Source organism: Diceros bicornis, chromosome 26 (assembly GCF_020826845.1).
Source record: "Diceros bicornis minor isolate mBicDic1 chromosome 26, mDicBic1.mat.cur, whole genome shotgun sequence".
In the NCBI taxonomy this organism is placed as follows: Eukaryota; Metazoa; Chordata; class Mammalia; order Perissodactyla; family Rhinocerotidae; genus Diceros; species Diceros bicornis.
Window position 1 is genome coordinate 13,874,431 of NC_080765.1, and position 17,744 is coordinate 13,892,174.

General features: G+C 57.4%; 1 protein-coding gene across 3 annotated transcripts in view; it reads left to right on the plus strand.

The window, feature by feature from the left end:
* The window catches only part of PRKAR1B (protein kinase cAMP-dependent type I regulatory subunit beta), a 149,509-nt gene that overhangs the window by 96,343 nt on the left and 35,422 nt on the right, over nt 1-17,744 (plus strand). For all 3 annotated transcript variants that reach the window (XM_058569459.1, XM_058569458.1, XM_058569460.1), the window contains exons 5-7: nt 4,087-4,148; nt 4,662-4,708; nt 14,499-14,657. In XM_058569459.1, coding sequence (XP_058425442.1) covers nt 4,087-4,148; nt 4,662-4,708; nt 14,499-14,657 — 268 coding nt within the window. The remainder of the gene's footprint in view (nt 1-4,086; nt 4,149-4,661; nt 4,709-14,498; nt 14,658-17,744) is intronic.

The following is a 17,744-nucleotide window of genomic DNA, read 5'->3' on the forward strand; positions in this document are numbered from 1 at the left end:
AGCAGAGTAAGGAGGGCAAGAACAGAGGGGCCCCAGGGAGGGAGAGGCACCATGATGGGGGTGATTGGGGCAGGAACTTCCAAAGGGCTGTGATATCTGAGCTGTGGGCCAGGTGGGAGCCGGGACCCAGCATAGGTCTCCCACCGCCTTTGGGACTTTGTGGGCCCTGAGCATCACAGAGGTTCCGTTTGGGTCCAGGCCAGGGTGTTCCCTGGACACCATCGTGACCCAGCACCGTCTGCAGCCTCGGCCCTGCCAGTAGGGGCTCTGTTCTGGGTTGCAGCCCCTCAGCTCAGAGGACGGCCCAGGGCGCAGAGGGAGGGGACCTTAGAAGGAGTCCGTGAACTTGGGAGGGAAAACTCGCTGTCCGATTCTCGCTCACCTCTTACTAACATTGACGTTTCCCTTCATCATGAGCAGGTGGCATCAGCGGGGCTGTCGTCTTGTCACCAGCAGGAAACATGGGCATTTTCATGTCACATCGTGGCTGTTCGGATGTCTTGAAATGTTGCCTATGTTTGTCCCTTCTTCACAGTTCGAATAGTTATTATGAATAATTCCTGAGCTCGCTGTGCGATGCAGTGATGCAATAACATGTACATAATGTGCTGCAGACGAATTCCGTAAACATTTTGGTACTGCGTTTCAATAGAAGTGATTTCATTTGATTTTTGATGTATTTCATTTTGCACATTTAAAATCCTTATTCTGGAAGGAGCTGCGTAGGCAGAACCAGAAGCCAAAGGCGTCCGTGGTACAACAGGGTCGAGGACCAGCCCTGGACCTCAAGTGACAAAAACAGATGGAACCAATAAATAAGGAGCAGTGTTGTCCTCAAGATCATGTCTGGGCTGTTTGGAGGGGGTTTAGTGAAGGCACCCCCTGAGCCCACAGAGACACTGCAATAAGGCTAGTGGTCACCCCTTCCTCGTCTGCCCCCATTATTAAGGGAGCAGTGGTTCCTCTGGGACCTGGGGCATCTCGGGAGATGGAGGACCCCACCTTCAAGCTGAGAACTGAGGCCGGGTGGATGCCGTCTCATGGTCCTTAGGACGTTGCTGTTGGGGGCCAATAAAGGGCTGGGGGCCCTCTGCCTGGGCTTCTCCTGGGACCCAGACATTTCTGCCTCCTGGTGATGGAGAGAAATCGAGTCGGGTCTGTCCCGACTGGGGGCATCCCCAGGTTTGTCACCTGAGGCCCTCCACGACCTGGTCTCTGAGAGCACTTCCTGAGACCGACCTCACCCGGGTGCCCAAACACACCTTCCCTTCCACACCTGGAGTCCTTGCTCAGGCTGTGTCCCAGGGGAGCTGCCCTTCAGTGCGCCCCACAGCTCTGCACCCCGGGAGATCCAGGCTGTCGTGTGACAGACAGGGTGCAGTCCGGCCTCCCCTCTTCCTTGCTGCTGACCTTGAGTGACGTTGCTGAGCGTCTCTGGAGACGGAGACAACTCCAGTCCTGACCTCACAGCGATGGTGCGGATGGAGCAGCGCGGCCCTCGGACCCCTGAGAAGCGATGGCTGCGACGTGTCCACATCTCTGTCCCTGAGCACTGGGGGCTGTCTCTGTCCCCAGAACCAGGCACAGTCCCTGAGGGACGAGTCCTAAGCAGTGACTGTGCGCCCAGGGTGGGTGGGGGACCCACATGTGAGACTCTTTAAGCTTCAGTAGAACCTTCCAGGTTAGAATAGAAAGCTGTTTTTCTTTTGAGGGACGGAGGCAGCCAGTGCCTTTTAATGCCATTAAGTGCTCAGAGGGAGGGAGGGGTTTGGGTTTTGTTTGAAATGATACAGACGATGGAAAGGGAGTGGGTGCTGTTCAGTGGGGGATGGGCCGAGCTTACCAGAGCGCGTGTGGCCGTGGCCTGGACGCCTCTGGTTCCAGCGTTGGCCGGTTACGAGCCGAGGGGCATGGGGGAAGCAGGCCTTTTTGGTAACAAGGCTGGGCTCTCCAGCCTCGCTGCTCAGAGTTGGGGTTTGCTCCTTCCATCTCCCCGCATTGCATCTCTGCTGGCCATGCCCCCGGGAGCTAGGGAGATACCTCTGTGGTCAGTGGGGTTCCAGGCCAGGGCCCAGGGGGGCAGATGTACCTGGGCATGCAGAAAATGCTCTGGGACTGATGCAAGTGCTAAGCCACCCAGTTTGGGAACCTGAATCTTCAAGCCTGGGGGGAGCGCACAGGTGGAACATGAGCCCCAGATTATGGGGGTGTAGGCATTGTATCTGCCTGTCTCTTCCTGGGGAGCCCTCACGTTCTTTGTGGCCCCGTTTGTGACTACAGAAATGTGGAAATGTCCTTCAGGACAGGAGCAGGTGAACGAACCATGAGTGTTCATGCAAAGGAGGCCAGGCAGCCGTGAGGGGATAACCAGGCTCCATGTCTCCACATAGATGCAATTCAGAAAACAAGGAGGGAGAATGGAGATGCAAACAGTACCTGCCTGTGAATGATAAAGACACCAAATAATAAGGGCCCTTTTCACGGTTGCCTCGTTGTGAAGTAAACATACCGAGCGTGTGTTGGGGGTGGGCAGTGACTGCCCACCACACCCGGAGTCAGGGGTCCTCCTGTGAGTCTTGATGGCTTCCCAGAGCAGAGGGACCTGAAGCAGAGATGTCGAATGCTTCCACCAGTCCACGCTGGATTATTTATTCCAGATAAATAATCTGGGATCTGCTTGATTATTTATGGAATTTTTTGAAATATTTTACCATCATGAGTTAAAGTTTTTTAACTTATGAGAGAGGAATTGTAAAATCATTTCTTAAAGACCTGCTCGGTTTAAGAGCCCTGGTGTTGTGGTTTGGAAGAAATGCAGTTTGAAAAACAGTGACCAGATGCACCTGCAGATGCTCCCCAGGGATGCTGTGGCCGGAAAGCAAAGCCTGGGCTGGGGCATGGATGCCAGGGGCTGGACGGCGGGACAGCTGGTCCAGGCCCCTCACTGCATGGTGGGGAGGGGGCCAGGGAGCGGCTCCTGTGAACCTCCCCAGGGTGCTGCCCTCCTTCTCAGAGAGAGGAAGAAACGTTTCTTAAATAGAAAATGACTACTATCCTAAGATTACTTATCTATGTTTTCTGGGCCCTGGAAATGAGAGGGCACAGGGCTGCTTATATCTCTGATTTTGCTTTTGCTTCTGGGGGCGCCTGTGAGTCCCTCTGAGGCTCACCCACCCTGACCAGCAAAGGTTTCCGAGAACCCCCTTCTTCCACAGCCTGGAGGAGTCAGCAGACCATCCTGCACTCACAGCCCTTGTTTCCTACTGAGGGCCCCCAGTTCCACCCTTCTCTTTCGGGAGCCCCTCGCCTGTGGGTGGGCACAGCCTCTCAGGGTGCCGGTTGTGTTTTGGGATCCAGATGCTGACCTCTGACCCTATGTTCTGGTTGCAACCCTGTGGATACAAGGTCCCTGCCGTGCAGGCGTTTCCCCACCTTTCCCCCAGCCTCTCCTCCTTGCTCCCCTTCGCATCCTCCTTGTAGGGTCACGTTCACATCTCAATTTGGGAAATTGAATGGCCAGGCTGCCTGGTTGGCGCAGCCCCGTGCGTCAGCCTTTCCGGCTTCGGTGGCTCATGGAGTCGCATTTTGTAGAGTCTGGTTCTAACGCGGAGACTCCAAACTCACGTCTCATTCCTGCATCTGGGTCTCAGGACCCCCTTGATGGAAAGTACTTTCCCTGGGAAAAAATGCAGAAAACAGGTCGAGACTGATGACCGGGTCCAGTAGAATGATCTTTGCCGATCCGAGAAATGTTCACGATTTTTTGTCACTTTTGCTTTTTAAGTGGAGTCCACAGCGGTGTGTCCAGTGATCCCGTTTTTGTAAAAACCCGAATAGCAAACCCTGTCTTGGTGCAGAAACAGATCAGGACGGCACGTGCCCAGGGCTTGGGGCTACTCTCTGGACAGCGGGGTCATGAAGGATTTTATTCCCTTCTTTAACTTACATGGATTTCCATATCCTGGGTGAACACGGCTTGCTTTGCCCAAGCCTGTGTGGCCTGGGTGAGGTTTGGCAAGGTGGGTTCAGGTGGTGGTTCGGGTTCAGCCACCACAGCTCCCCCACTGGGTGTGTTTTCTTTTCCAGCGACATATTCGATGCCATGTTCCCTGTCACTCACATCGCCGGGGAGACCGTTATACAGCAAGGTACGATCCTTTCTCTTTCTCTGAGCCGTAGCCAATGGGGAAAAAGATGGGCTGTTCACTTAACAAAATATATTAATATAAAACTCTCATTGTCTATCCTGGAGAAAAGTCACTAATGAAACTGAGCCATAATTTGCATGACAAATTAACCCAATACGTTTCAAGAGTCTTGTCATTGAAAAAATGGATGAACTGTCCCGAGTGCTGAAAATGTGCCGAGAGAGTGGAGTTCAGGTGTGGTCATCACAGGCAGTGCTGGTGACCATGTGAGGAGATGGTGTGTTAACTAGCTGGACTGCAGTAATCATTTCACTGTGTGCACGTCTATCAAAGGGTCGTTTTACACATCTTAAATGTATACAATTTTTCTTTTAAAAATTTTTAAAAAATAGATGAGACCCAGTGTCTTGTTTGACAATGGTAACACAGTGTCAAAACACTGTTCGCCAGAAAAACAAACTCAAAACTTGTGTCCTTTGCGTTAAACCTCTTGTATTTCTTCTTTTGTTACAGGGGATGAAGGAGACAACTTCTACGTGATAGATCAAGGAGAAGTGGATGTAAGTATGTCTTAACGGTTTTTGGAAGATATTGCCTCTTTCTATACAACCGGGTCGCTGACAAGCTCAGGTCTAGAGAAAACTTCTTTCTGAGTGACACATTTCTAATTTTTAATCCAGAAAAGTCATAGAGTTCATTTAAAAGATAACATAAAAATGTCAGAGCACGGCTGGCCCGGTGGCCTAGCGGTTAAGTTCACCTACTCCGCTTCGGTGACCCGGGGTTCACCAGTTCAGATCCAGGGTGCTGACCTTTGCACCGTTCATCAAGCCACGCTGAGGCGGCGTCCCACATAGAGCAACTAGAAGGATGTACAACTATGACATACCACTATCTATTGGGGCTTTGGGGAGAAAAAAAAAAAAAAGGAAAAAAGGAGGAAGATGGGCAACAGATGTTAGCTCAGGGCCAATCTTCCTCAAAAAAAAAAAATATCAGAACACAGTGTAAAAGAGGAGCGCTTGCTTGCACGTGCTGTGTGGCCGCGGTTCCGGTGCCGTCCCTCTCCTGCGTGTGTGGACTGCCATCCCTGGTGGCTCCGTTTGGCCAAACTTGGCCCTGAATCTGTAGCCCGTGATGCCCCAGCTGACTCGATTGCACTGGTGTTAATGCTTCTTAACGTGGGTGGGGAGTTAAATGTCCACAGACCCCAAAGGTCCTGACTTTACCAGGAACCGACAGCGGCCTTTGGTGTCCAGCGTGACACTCCGTCCTCAGAACACCTGCGTCATTACCGTCCGTCTGGAAGAATGTCATTTTCTCCGGTTTTCAGTCAGCCTTGCTCCTTGTACTCATTTCACCTGTCTCCAGAGATGGGGGACCTGCACTCTCACGGGGCTGCTCCAGGCGGCAGAGCTTTGCTTTGTGTCAGGAGGAGAAACGCCTCCTTCCATCCCCTGCGCCCCGGCCCCCAGCTTGAGTGGCTGCGGGCGTCCATGCTGGGCCCGCAGGCTGCTCTCCACGCGGGCCTTGTCTCTCACTTAACTCCTCGAGCGGGTTTCTCCCAATCAGGCCCAGGCCTCTGAGGTGACCCCAGGAAGGGCCCAGGTGACATGGGCTTCTCTGGGTTCCTGGAACCTCCAGTGTCTCACTGCTGCAAGTCCCTCTGCCAGGTGCCCCTGCCACTCCCTTCGCCGGGGTCACCTCAGCCTCTGCTGCTCCTCTTGGTCTCCCTCCACAGTCACTTCCTCAGCCTGGGCGTCGGCAGATGCGTCTCACCCTGTGGTTTTCTCTGTGGCCCCGAGCGTGAGCGCTTCCTTCTAGGACTCCGAAGTCATGCCCGTTTCCTCAGGACCGCTTGTTTAAGCCCCTCACCCCCCAACAACAGACTGGAAGCCCCCTGAGGGCAGGGACGGCATTTGTGGGTCCATAGTCCTGGCGCACAGTCACCACGTCCCAGGCTGGTCCCCGAGTCACCTCTGGGCCTTGGACACCCGCACCTGGGACGGGGCATCAGTGGCCCCCATGCACCCCCTTGACCACACACCATGCGCTGGTTCCCGCTCTGCTCAGCGGTGCCACCCCAGCCCGGCTGCCCCAGCCGTTATTTCAGGGCTTGGCCTCCGGTATGGCCAGGGCTATTTTGGGGGGCATTTACTTATTTGTTTCCCCAGCAGCCCACCTGCGTCCACCATGGTCACCGTGTTCTGGGAACCGGGGCAGACGGCTCTCAGCTTCCGGAGCTGGCAGCACAGGAAGTGACTCACGGTTGGGATCTCAAAGCCAGCGGCACACGGAGTCACCTCAAGGGCCCTGGCCAAGCAGACGGGGAGTCGGAGTTTCTCTCCGTCCTGCGTTCACGCAGGCCTGGCCCAGGCGTCTGGGGCAGACCTTCGTGTCAGGTGGGATGGGCCTCTGTCTCCCACTGAAGAAGGAAGCTGAGGCGGGAGCCAAGGCCTGGGGCTGCCCATGGCCGCGGAGGAAGCGTGTGGAGGAGGGAGGGTTACAAGCGGCCAAGGCTGTGACCCTGGGCTCAGACTGCCAGCCCACAAAGTCAACTCCTGCTGGCTTCACTTTGGGTTAAAAAAAACCAGCTCAGGAAGCAGAGAAGACAGCCAGGGATGCAGCCAGAGTCTCAGCTGGGCATCGTCCTGGGTCCCGGCCGTCTCCGGAGCCGCCCTAGCTTTCAGAGATGCCCAGGGACAGAGCAAGCCCTGGGAGGTGTGGGGCTGGCTTGTTCCTGGGTCAGATCCCGGTCTTTCCACCCGGCCCTAATCTCTCTGTTCCGGTCCTTCTCTACCTTCTTCTCTCTGCCCCGTCACTGTTCTCAGACCTCTCTCTCTGCTCTTCTTCTGTTTCTTGCTCAGATGTTCATTGAGTGCTTGCAAAACCCTGAGAATACACTTGGGGTGGGGCGGGGGGCACACCGCCCCTGCCCTTGGGGATTTGTAGGGGCAGATGGCCAATAAGCAGGAAATTCACAAATGAGCATCTCGCCTCTGGGTCTTTACCCCTCTTGTCCCTCTGTTCTTATTCCTGCTCTGCCTTGCAAACTCCTATGCATCCTTCAAGACCCCTCCCAGGCCAGGTTCCTCCCCATCAAGGCAGAACCTCCTCACTTCACTGTGCTGACAACTGAGGACCAGGCCCCTCCCTGCTAGATAGGAGCCCCAAGTGGATCCAAATCTCAGCTCCTGCTTTTCCTCCCCCGGAGTCCTCTTCTCTCTTCTGTGTTCATTGAAGTCAGACGAATCTTCCAACTCAGTTCCCAAGATGTCTTCAAGGTGCCAGCTTGTGTCACCAGAGCTTGGCGCAGAACACTCAGCGTCTTAGCAGGGCTGTTCCTCCTCCTCGAACATTCTGCACCAGCCTCACATCCGGACTCACTCAGGTCCAACAGGACGGCACTCTGGTTGCAGACTGTAAAGTGCCACGTGGTCTCACCCCCTGACCCCAGGTCGTCTCTAACTCCCTGTTCGTCTGCTGTGAGGTGGGACTGGCCTGGCCTGTGCCTGCGGCCCTGAGCTCCTTCAGAGCAGGGGCTAGTCTCCGACCTGTGCCCAGGGGCTGGCTGATCCGACAGGACCCTCCCGGCCCCCAGGGAGGTCTCAGCAAGGCCCCGGGGCCCATTAGGATGGGGGTCAGGGCTGAGGCCTGAGTTGAGGGTGGTTCCCAGCCTCCGTCCCCGAGTGTTGTTTGTGGCTGGCTTCCCTCCAGGCGGGGGACGCGTGGAAGCGATTTTGTGAAGGGAAACAGTGAGGTCACCTTCTTGTAACCGGAATTCCCCAAATATATTGTCTTGGCAGATCCAGCCCCCCCTGCCCGGCTCGGCGGTTCAGGTACAAAGGCTGCTTTAAGGGCTCCCTGCACCCCGGCTGGGCAGAGCCAGGATGTCTGGGCACCGTGGGCGGACGCTCGCTTCCCGGCTGCAGTCTCGGATTCGGGACAGTCGGGCTGACGGACAAGGCGGTGGCTTGTGGGGCTGTCGTGATGTCCGTCGAGGCGGCACACCTCTGTGCGTCTCCTCAGATTTTCCAGCCAGGCTGGGTGGGCGGTGGGGAGTGCCGGGCGGGGCCGGGCGGGGCCTGAAGGGGCCAAGGGGACCCTCCTGTGATGTGGGAGGGTCAGCCGCACAGGGTAAACACGCAGGGCTGGGCAGGGCGGCCGAGTGGGTGAGGCCACATTTAAGAGAATCAAAGATGCTCAGTCAGGGATCTGGAATGAGAGAGCGGCATGTCGGCCAGCCGGATGAGTTATGGGGCTGTGTGTGACAGTAATCACTGTGATTACTGCTCTGTGATGGAACTGTAGCAGCTCCTCTGGGGCCCAAGAGCGGCCGTGTCTGCTCGTTTCTGCAGACTGCCTTCCAGGGGACAGGGGAACGACCTGGCTGGGGGCATGGGGCAGCCGGGGCCTGAGGGCCGTCGGGGCTAGCTGTGAGGTTTCTGAGGGTGGCCCTCGAAGCTGCAGAGAGACCAGTCTCATTGGAGTGGGGAGCAGGGAGGGGAGACTGACCGTCTGCACCGCTGCCCCATAGATGCCCGGAGCCCCGCAGGAGGTGGGTTCACCTCTGAGGACCCCATTCTGGCCTTTTAAATGGGTGGGGCTTGGGCTGGGTGTCCCGCATGCCCCCTCCTGTCTCAGGGATGGCGCTGCCCTCTGACCAACAGTGCCCCAGGGGGCGGCTAGGTGACCAAATGCCAAAAGCACCAGGTTTGGTTTAAATTATGGTTTTCCAGAGAGACACCACAAGTGCCTGCCGCCGTGTGTGTGTTGCCAAGAGCTATAATCCGCTTTTCTGAGGATAAAAATATCTTCCAATTTGTTTTATTCGTGGAACATAGCATTTCTACTTAAAAGGATGCTCAGCTGCCAGCTTGACGGGCTCGAGGACCATTCCGCTTGAGACCGGCTCCTCCTGGGTTCTCCCAGGCTTTGTTATTTCCGGTCCTGCCTTTGTGCCCCGAGTTCCCTCCTGTTTCATGCGAGATGTCGGGAGGAGTGCATCTCCAGCTGCCAAAGGAGGGAGCGAGGCCTCTGAGCAGTGTCCCTGGGACGGGGCAGCCCAGGGCATGGCCATCAGCTCCTCGGGTTGTGGTCAGTTGTCACTCAATGTTTGCCTGGTGTTCTGTTGTGGTTTTTTTAATTGGTAAAATACGCATAACATAAAATTTACCATTTTAACCATTTTTAAGTACACAGTTCAGTGGCATTAAACACATTCACATTGTTGTGCAACCACCACCACCATCCATCTCCAGAACTTTTTCATCTTCCCAAACTGAAACTCCATCTCCGTTAAACACTGACTCCCCGTCCCCCTCCCCCAGCCCCTGGCACCCACCATCTGCTTTCAGTCTCTGTGAACCTGACTCTTCCAGGGACCTCATATGAGTGGAACCCTACAGGATTTGTCCTTTTTTGGTTTATTTCGCTCAGCACAATGTCCTCAAGATTCATCCATGTTGTAGCATGTGTCAGAATTTCCTTCCTTTTTAAGGCTGAATAATATTCCCTTGTATGGATGGACCATTGTGTTTATCCGTCATCCATCAGTGGACATCTGGGTTGTTTCCACCTCTTGGTTATTGTGAATAAAGCTGCTGTGAACGTGGGGGTGCACGTCCCTCTTTGAATCCCTGCTTTCTGGGTGCCCTCTGTCAATCGGTCCCCTGTTGGTTAATTGGGCGCTGTGTGGCTGGGCCCAGAGCTGGCTGTGGCTTTTCTACAGTGTCTCAGTGCCTTCCAGTACCGTCTTACCTGTGGAGCACGTCCAGGGACCCAGCCTGCACTGTTTGTTCTCTGCCAAGGTCCTGGTGGCCCCGCTGTGGTTAGGAGCTGCCCCTCTGTCGGAAGGACAGATGAACCAGAGCCGCCCCACACGTGCTGGTGTTAGTGGAACGACGGCCGATACAGGGGGGGTGCTGATGGCTTACAGGAGGGTGCTGGCCCCCACGCAGACCCCACACCCAACCCGTTTAGGGAGGGCATAAGGTCAGCCAGGAGCAAGGGTGCTCCAGACTCAGCTCAGGGTCCTGACAAAACCCCGCCTTGGGGGGACTCAGTGTGCGTGGGGTCACCGGGGGGGGGGGTGGCAGGAGGAGGCGCAGGAGCCACGATGGATTTAGGGTTCCACTGGAGGAGCCTGGCTGGCCAGGCTGCCACCCCGAGAGGTGGAAACAGAGCCCATGTGGCTGTTTCTCATGGCCTGGGCCCCTCAGACAGGAGCTTTGGGAAGAGGCATCTTTGCTAGGGATCGCACCTCCGCAAAAACCGAACAAATCAACTCCCCGCCCTGACCCACCCCGGTGTTCTGGGCTAAAGGTGCTTGAGGCACAGAACTGGGTTCGCCTGGCGGGAAGAGCAGGGTGGGGCTGCGTTTCTAGCTGAGCAGAGAGAGAGGTGGGCATGGCCAGTGCTGCCCCAGAAAGACGCCCCGGGCTGGGCGGGGGAAGCTGATTTACCTGGACGCAGGTGCTGGCTCCCTTCACAGACGCTCTGGCTCTTCCTGGCGGAATCCTGGGAAGGCGGGAGGAGACGGGCCGTTAGCTCTTTCTCACCATCAAGAAAAGCAAAAACAACAGCCTGATGACACACCTGAGTTATTTCTTGGCCCAGGCTGCGACAGGTTGGCCCGGGTGGCGTGTGAAAGGAAGGAGGGAACTGGGGGGGTGACGCCACACAACTCCCATCCTCAGGTTGGTGGCTCACTCAGGTGACTGGTTTTTTGTCTCCACTTACCCAGAGGGTTATTTCAATCACGGTTAGCTTTTCTATGGCGTCGAGTGTTGACCTGAGATGCCCAGGGTGGGGGGGCTGGCAGTGGAGCGGGGCAGCAGAGCCAGCCCTGCCCCTGGGCCTGGACACCCCAGCCTCTCCTGGCAGCCCTGCAGCCCGGGCTGCCCCAGCCGCCTGCCTGGGTTTCGGCGGCAGGCACGGCCGTGGTCTGCGTCTGAAGTCCCCGGACCAATACGTCCAGTGCCCCCCGGGTCCCCGCTTCTGGGATTTTATTAAGCAGATTCCGTGCCTTCAATCCAGTCGCTGTCTCCACCTCTGTCCCTACCAAAGTCGGAGTCAGAGCTTGTCTGACTCGGGCCTGCGTCATAACCACCCAGGGGCCCGACGCGGCAGGAGAATCTGCATTTCCACAGGCTCCCAAGTGGAGCTGGTGCACCTGGCCAAGGGCTGTCTCCTCTGGGCATGCCTCGCTCCTCCCCTGCTCCCCTCTGGCTGTCCCCAAGCCGTTCTCCACACTGCACCAGAGGGAGCATCACAGATGTAAACCAGATCATGTCAGCCCCGCTGGAACCTTCTCTGGCTTCCTGTTGCTTCTAGAATCACGTCTGAGCCCTTCCCTTCTCCCCGCCTACCACTCCTGCCCACTGGCATCTCTCTCCCCCGCTTGGTCTTGCTGCATCCAGTACCCTTCAAATCCAGTCCTGCCTCAGAGCCTTTGCAAGTCCTGTCCCTCTGCATCAGACTCTCTTCCCCCAAATCTTTGCATGGTGGCCCCTGGCCATTCAGGGCTGGGCTCAAATTCACCTCCTTAGAAACCCCTCTCTGAACAGACTCTGTTGTGGCCTTTATCCTGGACACTGCATCCCGTTCTCTTCACGGCTGGTAACATGTTTTATAACGAATCTGTGCTTGGGTGATTATGTGCCTACAGCCTGTCCACTGGCTGGTTCTGTGAACCTGAATCCCCTGCCTTCCACCACCGAACCCCTGCAGTTAGAACATGCTGGGCAGCGAGGGGCACTCAGTGCATACCACGGGTGATGGATGAATGAATGAATGAATGAACGAATGCAGAACAGCCAGGTGGGAGCCCTGGTTTCAGCCAGAGAAACCGCAGTTGATGTGGGAGTATAAATGTAGCCCAGTGGGGCCTCCCACCATTTATTTTTAAAAGAAGAAGAAAAAACAAAAATGAAATAAAGCAAGAAGTCGCTCCTTTGCCTGCCAGCTGGGGTGGGGCCCAGTGCTGGGCCGGCCGTGGTGACAGAGGCCAGTGTCCTGAGAAGGATGGCCCCTTTGTGCTCGGGGCCCTGGGCCCCGTCCGAGGCTCCGCACAATGGTTTTCTCTGACGCCTCGGAGGGAGCTCTCGGAGGCCGTGGCGAGGAAGGGGGTCCTCACGGCCCCCGTGGCGATGACTCCGGGCCCAGGTCCCCTTGGTCTTGCCCTGCAGCTGCAGCTGCCCTGCCTGTTGTTTGAGGCTGTGCCCCACAAAAGTTGGGGTGCAGCTGCCTCGGGCTGGCCCTGCTGAGACACTGTTCCCTGTCCCCTGGGTCCCTGTGCCCTTCGAGGCGGGTGAGGGGGGCGTCCTGCCCCTACCTGGCAGCTGTGGGAGGCAGATGGCTTCCTCGTTTCCCTTGGGCGCGAGGGGGAGAGGCCCCCAACCTCCGACTCACATTCGCTGTCACGACTCAGCAGGCCCTCCGCGAGGGCAGAAGTGCAGTGGGTGCCGGTGGGGTTGGGAACCCTCTGAAGCCAGCATGTCCACCCTGTGACACAGCAAATGCCACCCAGGGCACATGGATCACATACGAGGACGCTGGTGGAACATTCTGTAACCCAGCCGGAACTCGAGACTGTCACCCACAGAACGGCAGTGGAACGGAGGCACTAAACCCAACGCTCACAGACATGCGGAGCAGGTGTGGTGTGCGCAGTCCCTTCTCCATGCCCCATGTCACCATGGGGACCTGTCCCTGGGGGGGTGGGCACCAGGAGGTCCTGGGACCCGGGCACGTTCGTACCTGATCTGAGTGGTGGAAAACTCATTGAGCTGCACACTCAGGATCCGTGCATGCTCATGCTGGTGAGTTAAACCTTGTAGATGGGATTTTACAAAAATGTGGGAGCACTAGCGCAAGACGAGGGTGGCGCTGCCAGCCTGGCTGTGCCCCAGTTACCCTGACTGTCAGTGGGTCATCACCATCCCCCCGGGCTCTGGGTTCCCTTTGAGAAAATAAGAGGCAGAGGCTAGGAGGATGTTCTCTATGGTCCCTTCACCCCTAAATCCGGGGTTGCCAGCTGTCTCTCACGCATCTCGTCCCTGCCTTGCTGGGAGGACAGGACGTTGTCGAGTGGATGCCAGTGTCTTCTCCCGTGCAACCAGCTGCCCCGACTTCCCTCCAGGAACGAGAGAGCACGGCTGGGCCGGGTGGGGGTGATTGGGGACCCCCGGCAGGCACAGGCTCCTCCAGGTGGCTCTGCACCACTGTTGTCCATTTCCCTACAAACTTCTCCGCTGACCAGTTCCACCCTGACCCTCACTTGCACGAATTATGGAGTTACCACTCTGCACAGCATTTTCTTGCACGTAGGCAATTCTGTGCATCAGTTATCATCAAGATAATGAGTCATTGATTTCAGTAAGAATCGCTTCCATGATTCATCGCAATCCATTCTTTCCTGATACGCACCCATGTTGCCAATGGGAACTATTCTTAAGCTCATTGACACGCTGAGGGAATAAAGGGTGTGTTGTGTCAATTTATAGTCACCGAATCTGCATAATACACCATCTGTGCTATTGTTGCACGGATGCAGAACGTGCGCCCTCAATGCATAGTGGGGACACTGTGTGGGGCGCCTCACCCACTCAGGCTGAAAGGGAAACTTGTCCCGGGCTCTTCTCGGCACAGCCGGAGCCGGGCCGGCCTTCGCTCCCATTGACTGAAGGCTTGGGGAGCCTGGGCGCGGCCGGCCGTGGGGAGGAGAGGCTCCGGGAAGGACACAGTCAGCATGGCCCCTTCCTGGCGAGCAGGGTGTGCTGGAGGTGGGGCAAGGGGCCGAGGGCTGCTCAGGCGACGTGTCAAGTGGCAGGGAGGGAAGGGGCAGTTTATGAATGAAGGTGGCTGAGGTGTAGGTGCCTGCCTGGGTTGGAGCGTCAGAGTGGGGATGCCCCGTGGGAATCCCATCCAAATCATTGCTGTGCAGTTGGGGAAACCGAGGCCCAGAGAGGCCAATCTCACGTTGATAAGGAACCGGCTCGAAGGCCTGCCTGGGAGTGGGCGGGACTTACTTTGCTGCAGACCCGGAACCCCGGGCCGTGCTTCCCCCTCCGGCCCTGGCCTGGCTCATTGGCGTTGACGACCAAGGGCCCCCCGCCTGGGCTTTGCTGCCGGGACGGTGTGGTTGTGCCTCTCCAGCTGTGGCCTTGAGCAGGACTGGGGTGAGCCAGGCACCTTAGCCGACAGACCCAGGCCACGCCTGGGCCGGGGTGCAGAGTCCTGCCCACAAGCAAGGGGCCTGGGTCCCCAGCGACGTGTGCCCTTTCTTGCAGGGACCCCTTCAGCGGTGACCCCCGGCCCCTGTGACGTTTCTCCTTCTGTTCCCTGAAGGTGTACGTGAATGGAGAGTGGGTGACCAGCATCAGCGAAGGAGGCAGCTTTGGGGAGCTGGCACTCATCTACGGCACCCCCAGAGCAGCCACAGTGAAGGCCAAGACTGACCTCAAGCTCTGGGGCATCGACCGGGACAGCTACCGGCGCATTCTCATGGTGAGTGGTGCCCCAGCGCGGGAGGCTTCACCGGGGCAGGGGAGGGCAGCCCGGTGAGGTTGACACCTACCCAGGGCTGAGCATCTCATCGGAACCCTGGTTTTACCCCAGTGGAGGTGTGCCTAGACAAAAGACATTCCCTAGCCTCCCTGATAGACAGGGCCTGTGTGGTGGGTGGAAAGAGTTGGGAGCGATTCTGGAAAACTTCTTAAAAGGCAGGCAGACAGTTGGGGAAGCCCTTTTTGCCTTCTTTCCCTTTCTCCTTCTAGCTGTCTGGAATGTAGTGGTGATGGCTGGAGCTCCAGCTGCCATCCTGGACCATGAGATGATTTTGAGAATGAAATCTGTTCACCAAGGTGGTGGAGCAAAGAGATGTGCAGAGTCTGGCTCTCTGGCACAGTGGGACCAGACTTCCTTCTATGGGGATTGACCTTGGGTTTTTAGGCACCGTCATTTTAGGTTTTTTCTCATATGCGGCCAGCTTGACTCTCAGCTGGCACAGTGTGAGGATAAGCATGTGCACACACATGCAGGCCCACTGTGGGGCTGTGGGGGGCAGTGACTGATTTGGCAGCTGCCTCGGCAGGCCTTCACAGCAGGCTTCCAGAGATGAGCTGTGAACTGGGAAGGCCATTCCCAGGGCAAGGAGGCAGGCTCCTCCGAGTGGGAGGAGCACCCACTTGGTGCTCATCCTTCACACGTCCTGCCTGCTGGGTGCCGTTCTCGCTGCGGGGACACATTGGGGACATCACAGACCCAGCACCTGCCCGTGTGAGGCTGACCTGCTGGTGGAAGAGACAGACACTGAGCAGATCCGAACCTCAGGGGCTGACAGCTTCCACGGAGACAAATACAGCAGAGACGGGGTACAGGTGGACCGGGGTGGGGGGCTGGTGTTTCGTAGGAAGGCCTCAGAGACCCCTCCCAAGATGAGGTGGCATCTGAGCAGGGGCCTCGGAGCAGGGAGCCAGCAGCCGTGGGCTGCCCAGGAGAGGGGTGTTTGGGCAGTGGGGTTTGGGCCTGCTTGGGGTGTTGGTGGACAAGCGGGGAGACTGCTGTGGATGGAGGAGTGTTGGGGTCCCATGGTGGGGTCCCCTGGTGGGAGGGCTGCATCCCATGGGCCCGCAGCCTCACCTCCAACTCAGACACACCAGGAACCCCTGTGGGAGTCTGAGCAGTGGAGTCGGAGCCGACTGGGACCCACTTATCTCTGGGCAGGCTGGGGGCCACCTTGGTGAGGGTGGAGAGCATCCCGACTCTGAGAGGATGGAGGGAGCCAGAGGTTCTGGGCTGGCCACGCTGGTCTGGAGGAACCCCTCCTGGTCACAGGTCTCCAGTCCCTTCTCTCCCGTCTCTGCCCTGTCGTTTGGGAAGCCACGCTCCCCTGGTTCACCCGTGGTGACCGCTGGGCCTGGCGCTTTTTTGGGAGATCCTGGGCGGGTGGGCTTGCTGCTGAGGGCAGCCCGGGCCTGACGGTGGTGGGCGCTCAGACTGGCTCCTGTGGGCCTGGGATCCGAGGAGTCCCCACCCGCCAGAGGGAGGTGACCAGGGTGAGCAGGTTGCTAGGAGACCTTTGGCCTCCTCTCCACTAGTCCTCCCAGGGGCTGGACGGGTCTGTGCTTGCTGCACGTGCCCTCCGGGGGCTGGGTCATCTCCCCAAAGACCAGCCTGGGTGGTGCAGTTTCCAGGGAGGGGGCGGTGGTTCGGGGACACTGCCTTATGGTTTAGGACAAGCCCCCTGAGCTCATTCAGGCGTGAGCCTGGAGAATGTCCTGCCCCGGGTTGCCTTCCCCTCTCAGGAGCGTTCCGAGGGGAACGAGGGAGAAGGTGTCACCACAGCTGGCCCATCCTGCTCCCACTGTAAAGCCCAGGTTTTCCGCGATGCGGGGAGGGTTCAGTCCAGTCTTGGGGCAACGCTTTATCAGGCTCTGTGCAAGGAGCAACTCCTCCGTGCATTTGGCATTGACTGAGTGCCCACCGTGCACCAGGGGCTCATCTGGTGCCACGGACACACCCGGACAAAGCAGCTGAGCATCCTTGCCTTCGAGAATGGACCGCAGTGGAATGCATGTTCTCTCGTCTTTGTCTTAAACCCGCTAACCCCTGATTTCTCTGGGAGAGCGAGGTCTGTCCGTGTGGGCGGGCACCCTGGGGCATCCTCCCTCATGAGGACACAGCCATTCCTGTCTCTGGGTGCACCTGGCCCCCGTGTTGCATAAGCCATTGTTTCCGCTGCCGTTGTCCACGACGAGTCGTTCTTGGCTGTGGGATTTTTGTGGCTGGAACCTCATATTCAGGGAAGTTCCCAAACCGCCGAGGCAGCTGGCGTTTCCTCTGTTTTAATTCTGGATCCCTGTGCACTAAGAATAGCTGGGCTGTGCTGGAGTCTGCGGAGCCTCGAGTGTCTCGGGAAAGAAAATGACAGTCCTGGGCGACTCGGAAGGGAGTGTCTCGCAGGCCGTGTCTGTTTTTGTATCAGTCCTTGATTTGGGTGGATTTGGGTGCATCCAGTGTGCAATGAGTGGACCCGAAATGCATCCACTTAGCACTAAGCTGGAACATTGTATGGGGGACACGGGTTGAGGGATGCTGGTGGTGTCTCCAGGGAGAGGACCACCTCCTGAGACGTTAGCTCGGGTTCTGCATTCCGGCTGGTGGAATTCCGGAATGTCTGGTCCAGAAAGTTCCCTGCAGTGTCCTGTCTCTTCCCTATAGAGGGATGGATGGAGCTCAGGGAGGCTGGCCCATCACCACTGGGCAGGACCTGGCTGACCCCACTCCGGGCTCCAGGCAGCGGCTGGCTCTCCCCAAACTTCCGCTTCTTTCTTTAATCTCTTGGATGCAATGCTCACCCTGAATCTTACATGGGACCCCAGTGTTTGGAACTGAGTGTAGGATTCTGTGGCAGAGACTGGTGCATCCAGGGCCCCACCTGCTAAGGGTGGCCGAGACCCTTGGAACTGGGTCCTGAGCCACAGCGCCGAGACCCCCACCCACCTGCTGGGGCCTCTGGCTTCCCGTCTGTGAAGTGTGGCCGGAGGGGGTGCTGGGATGCCCTTCTCATCTCCTCTGCCCCCGAGCCAAACC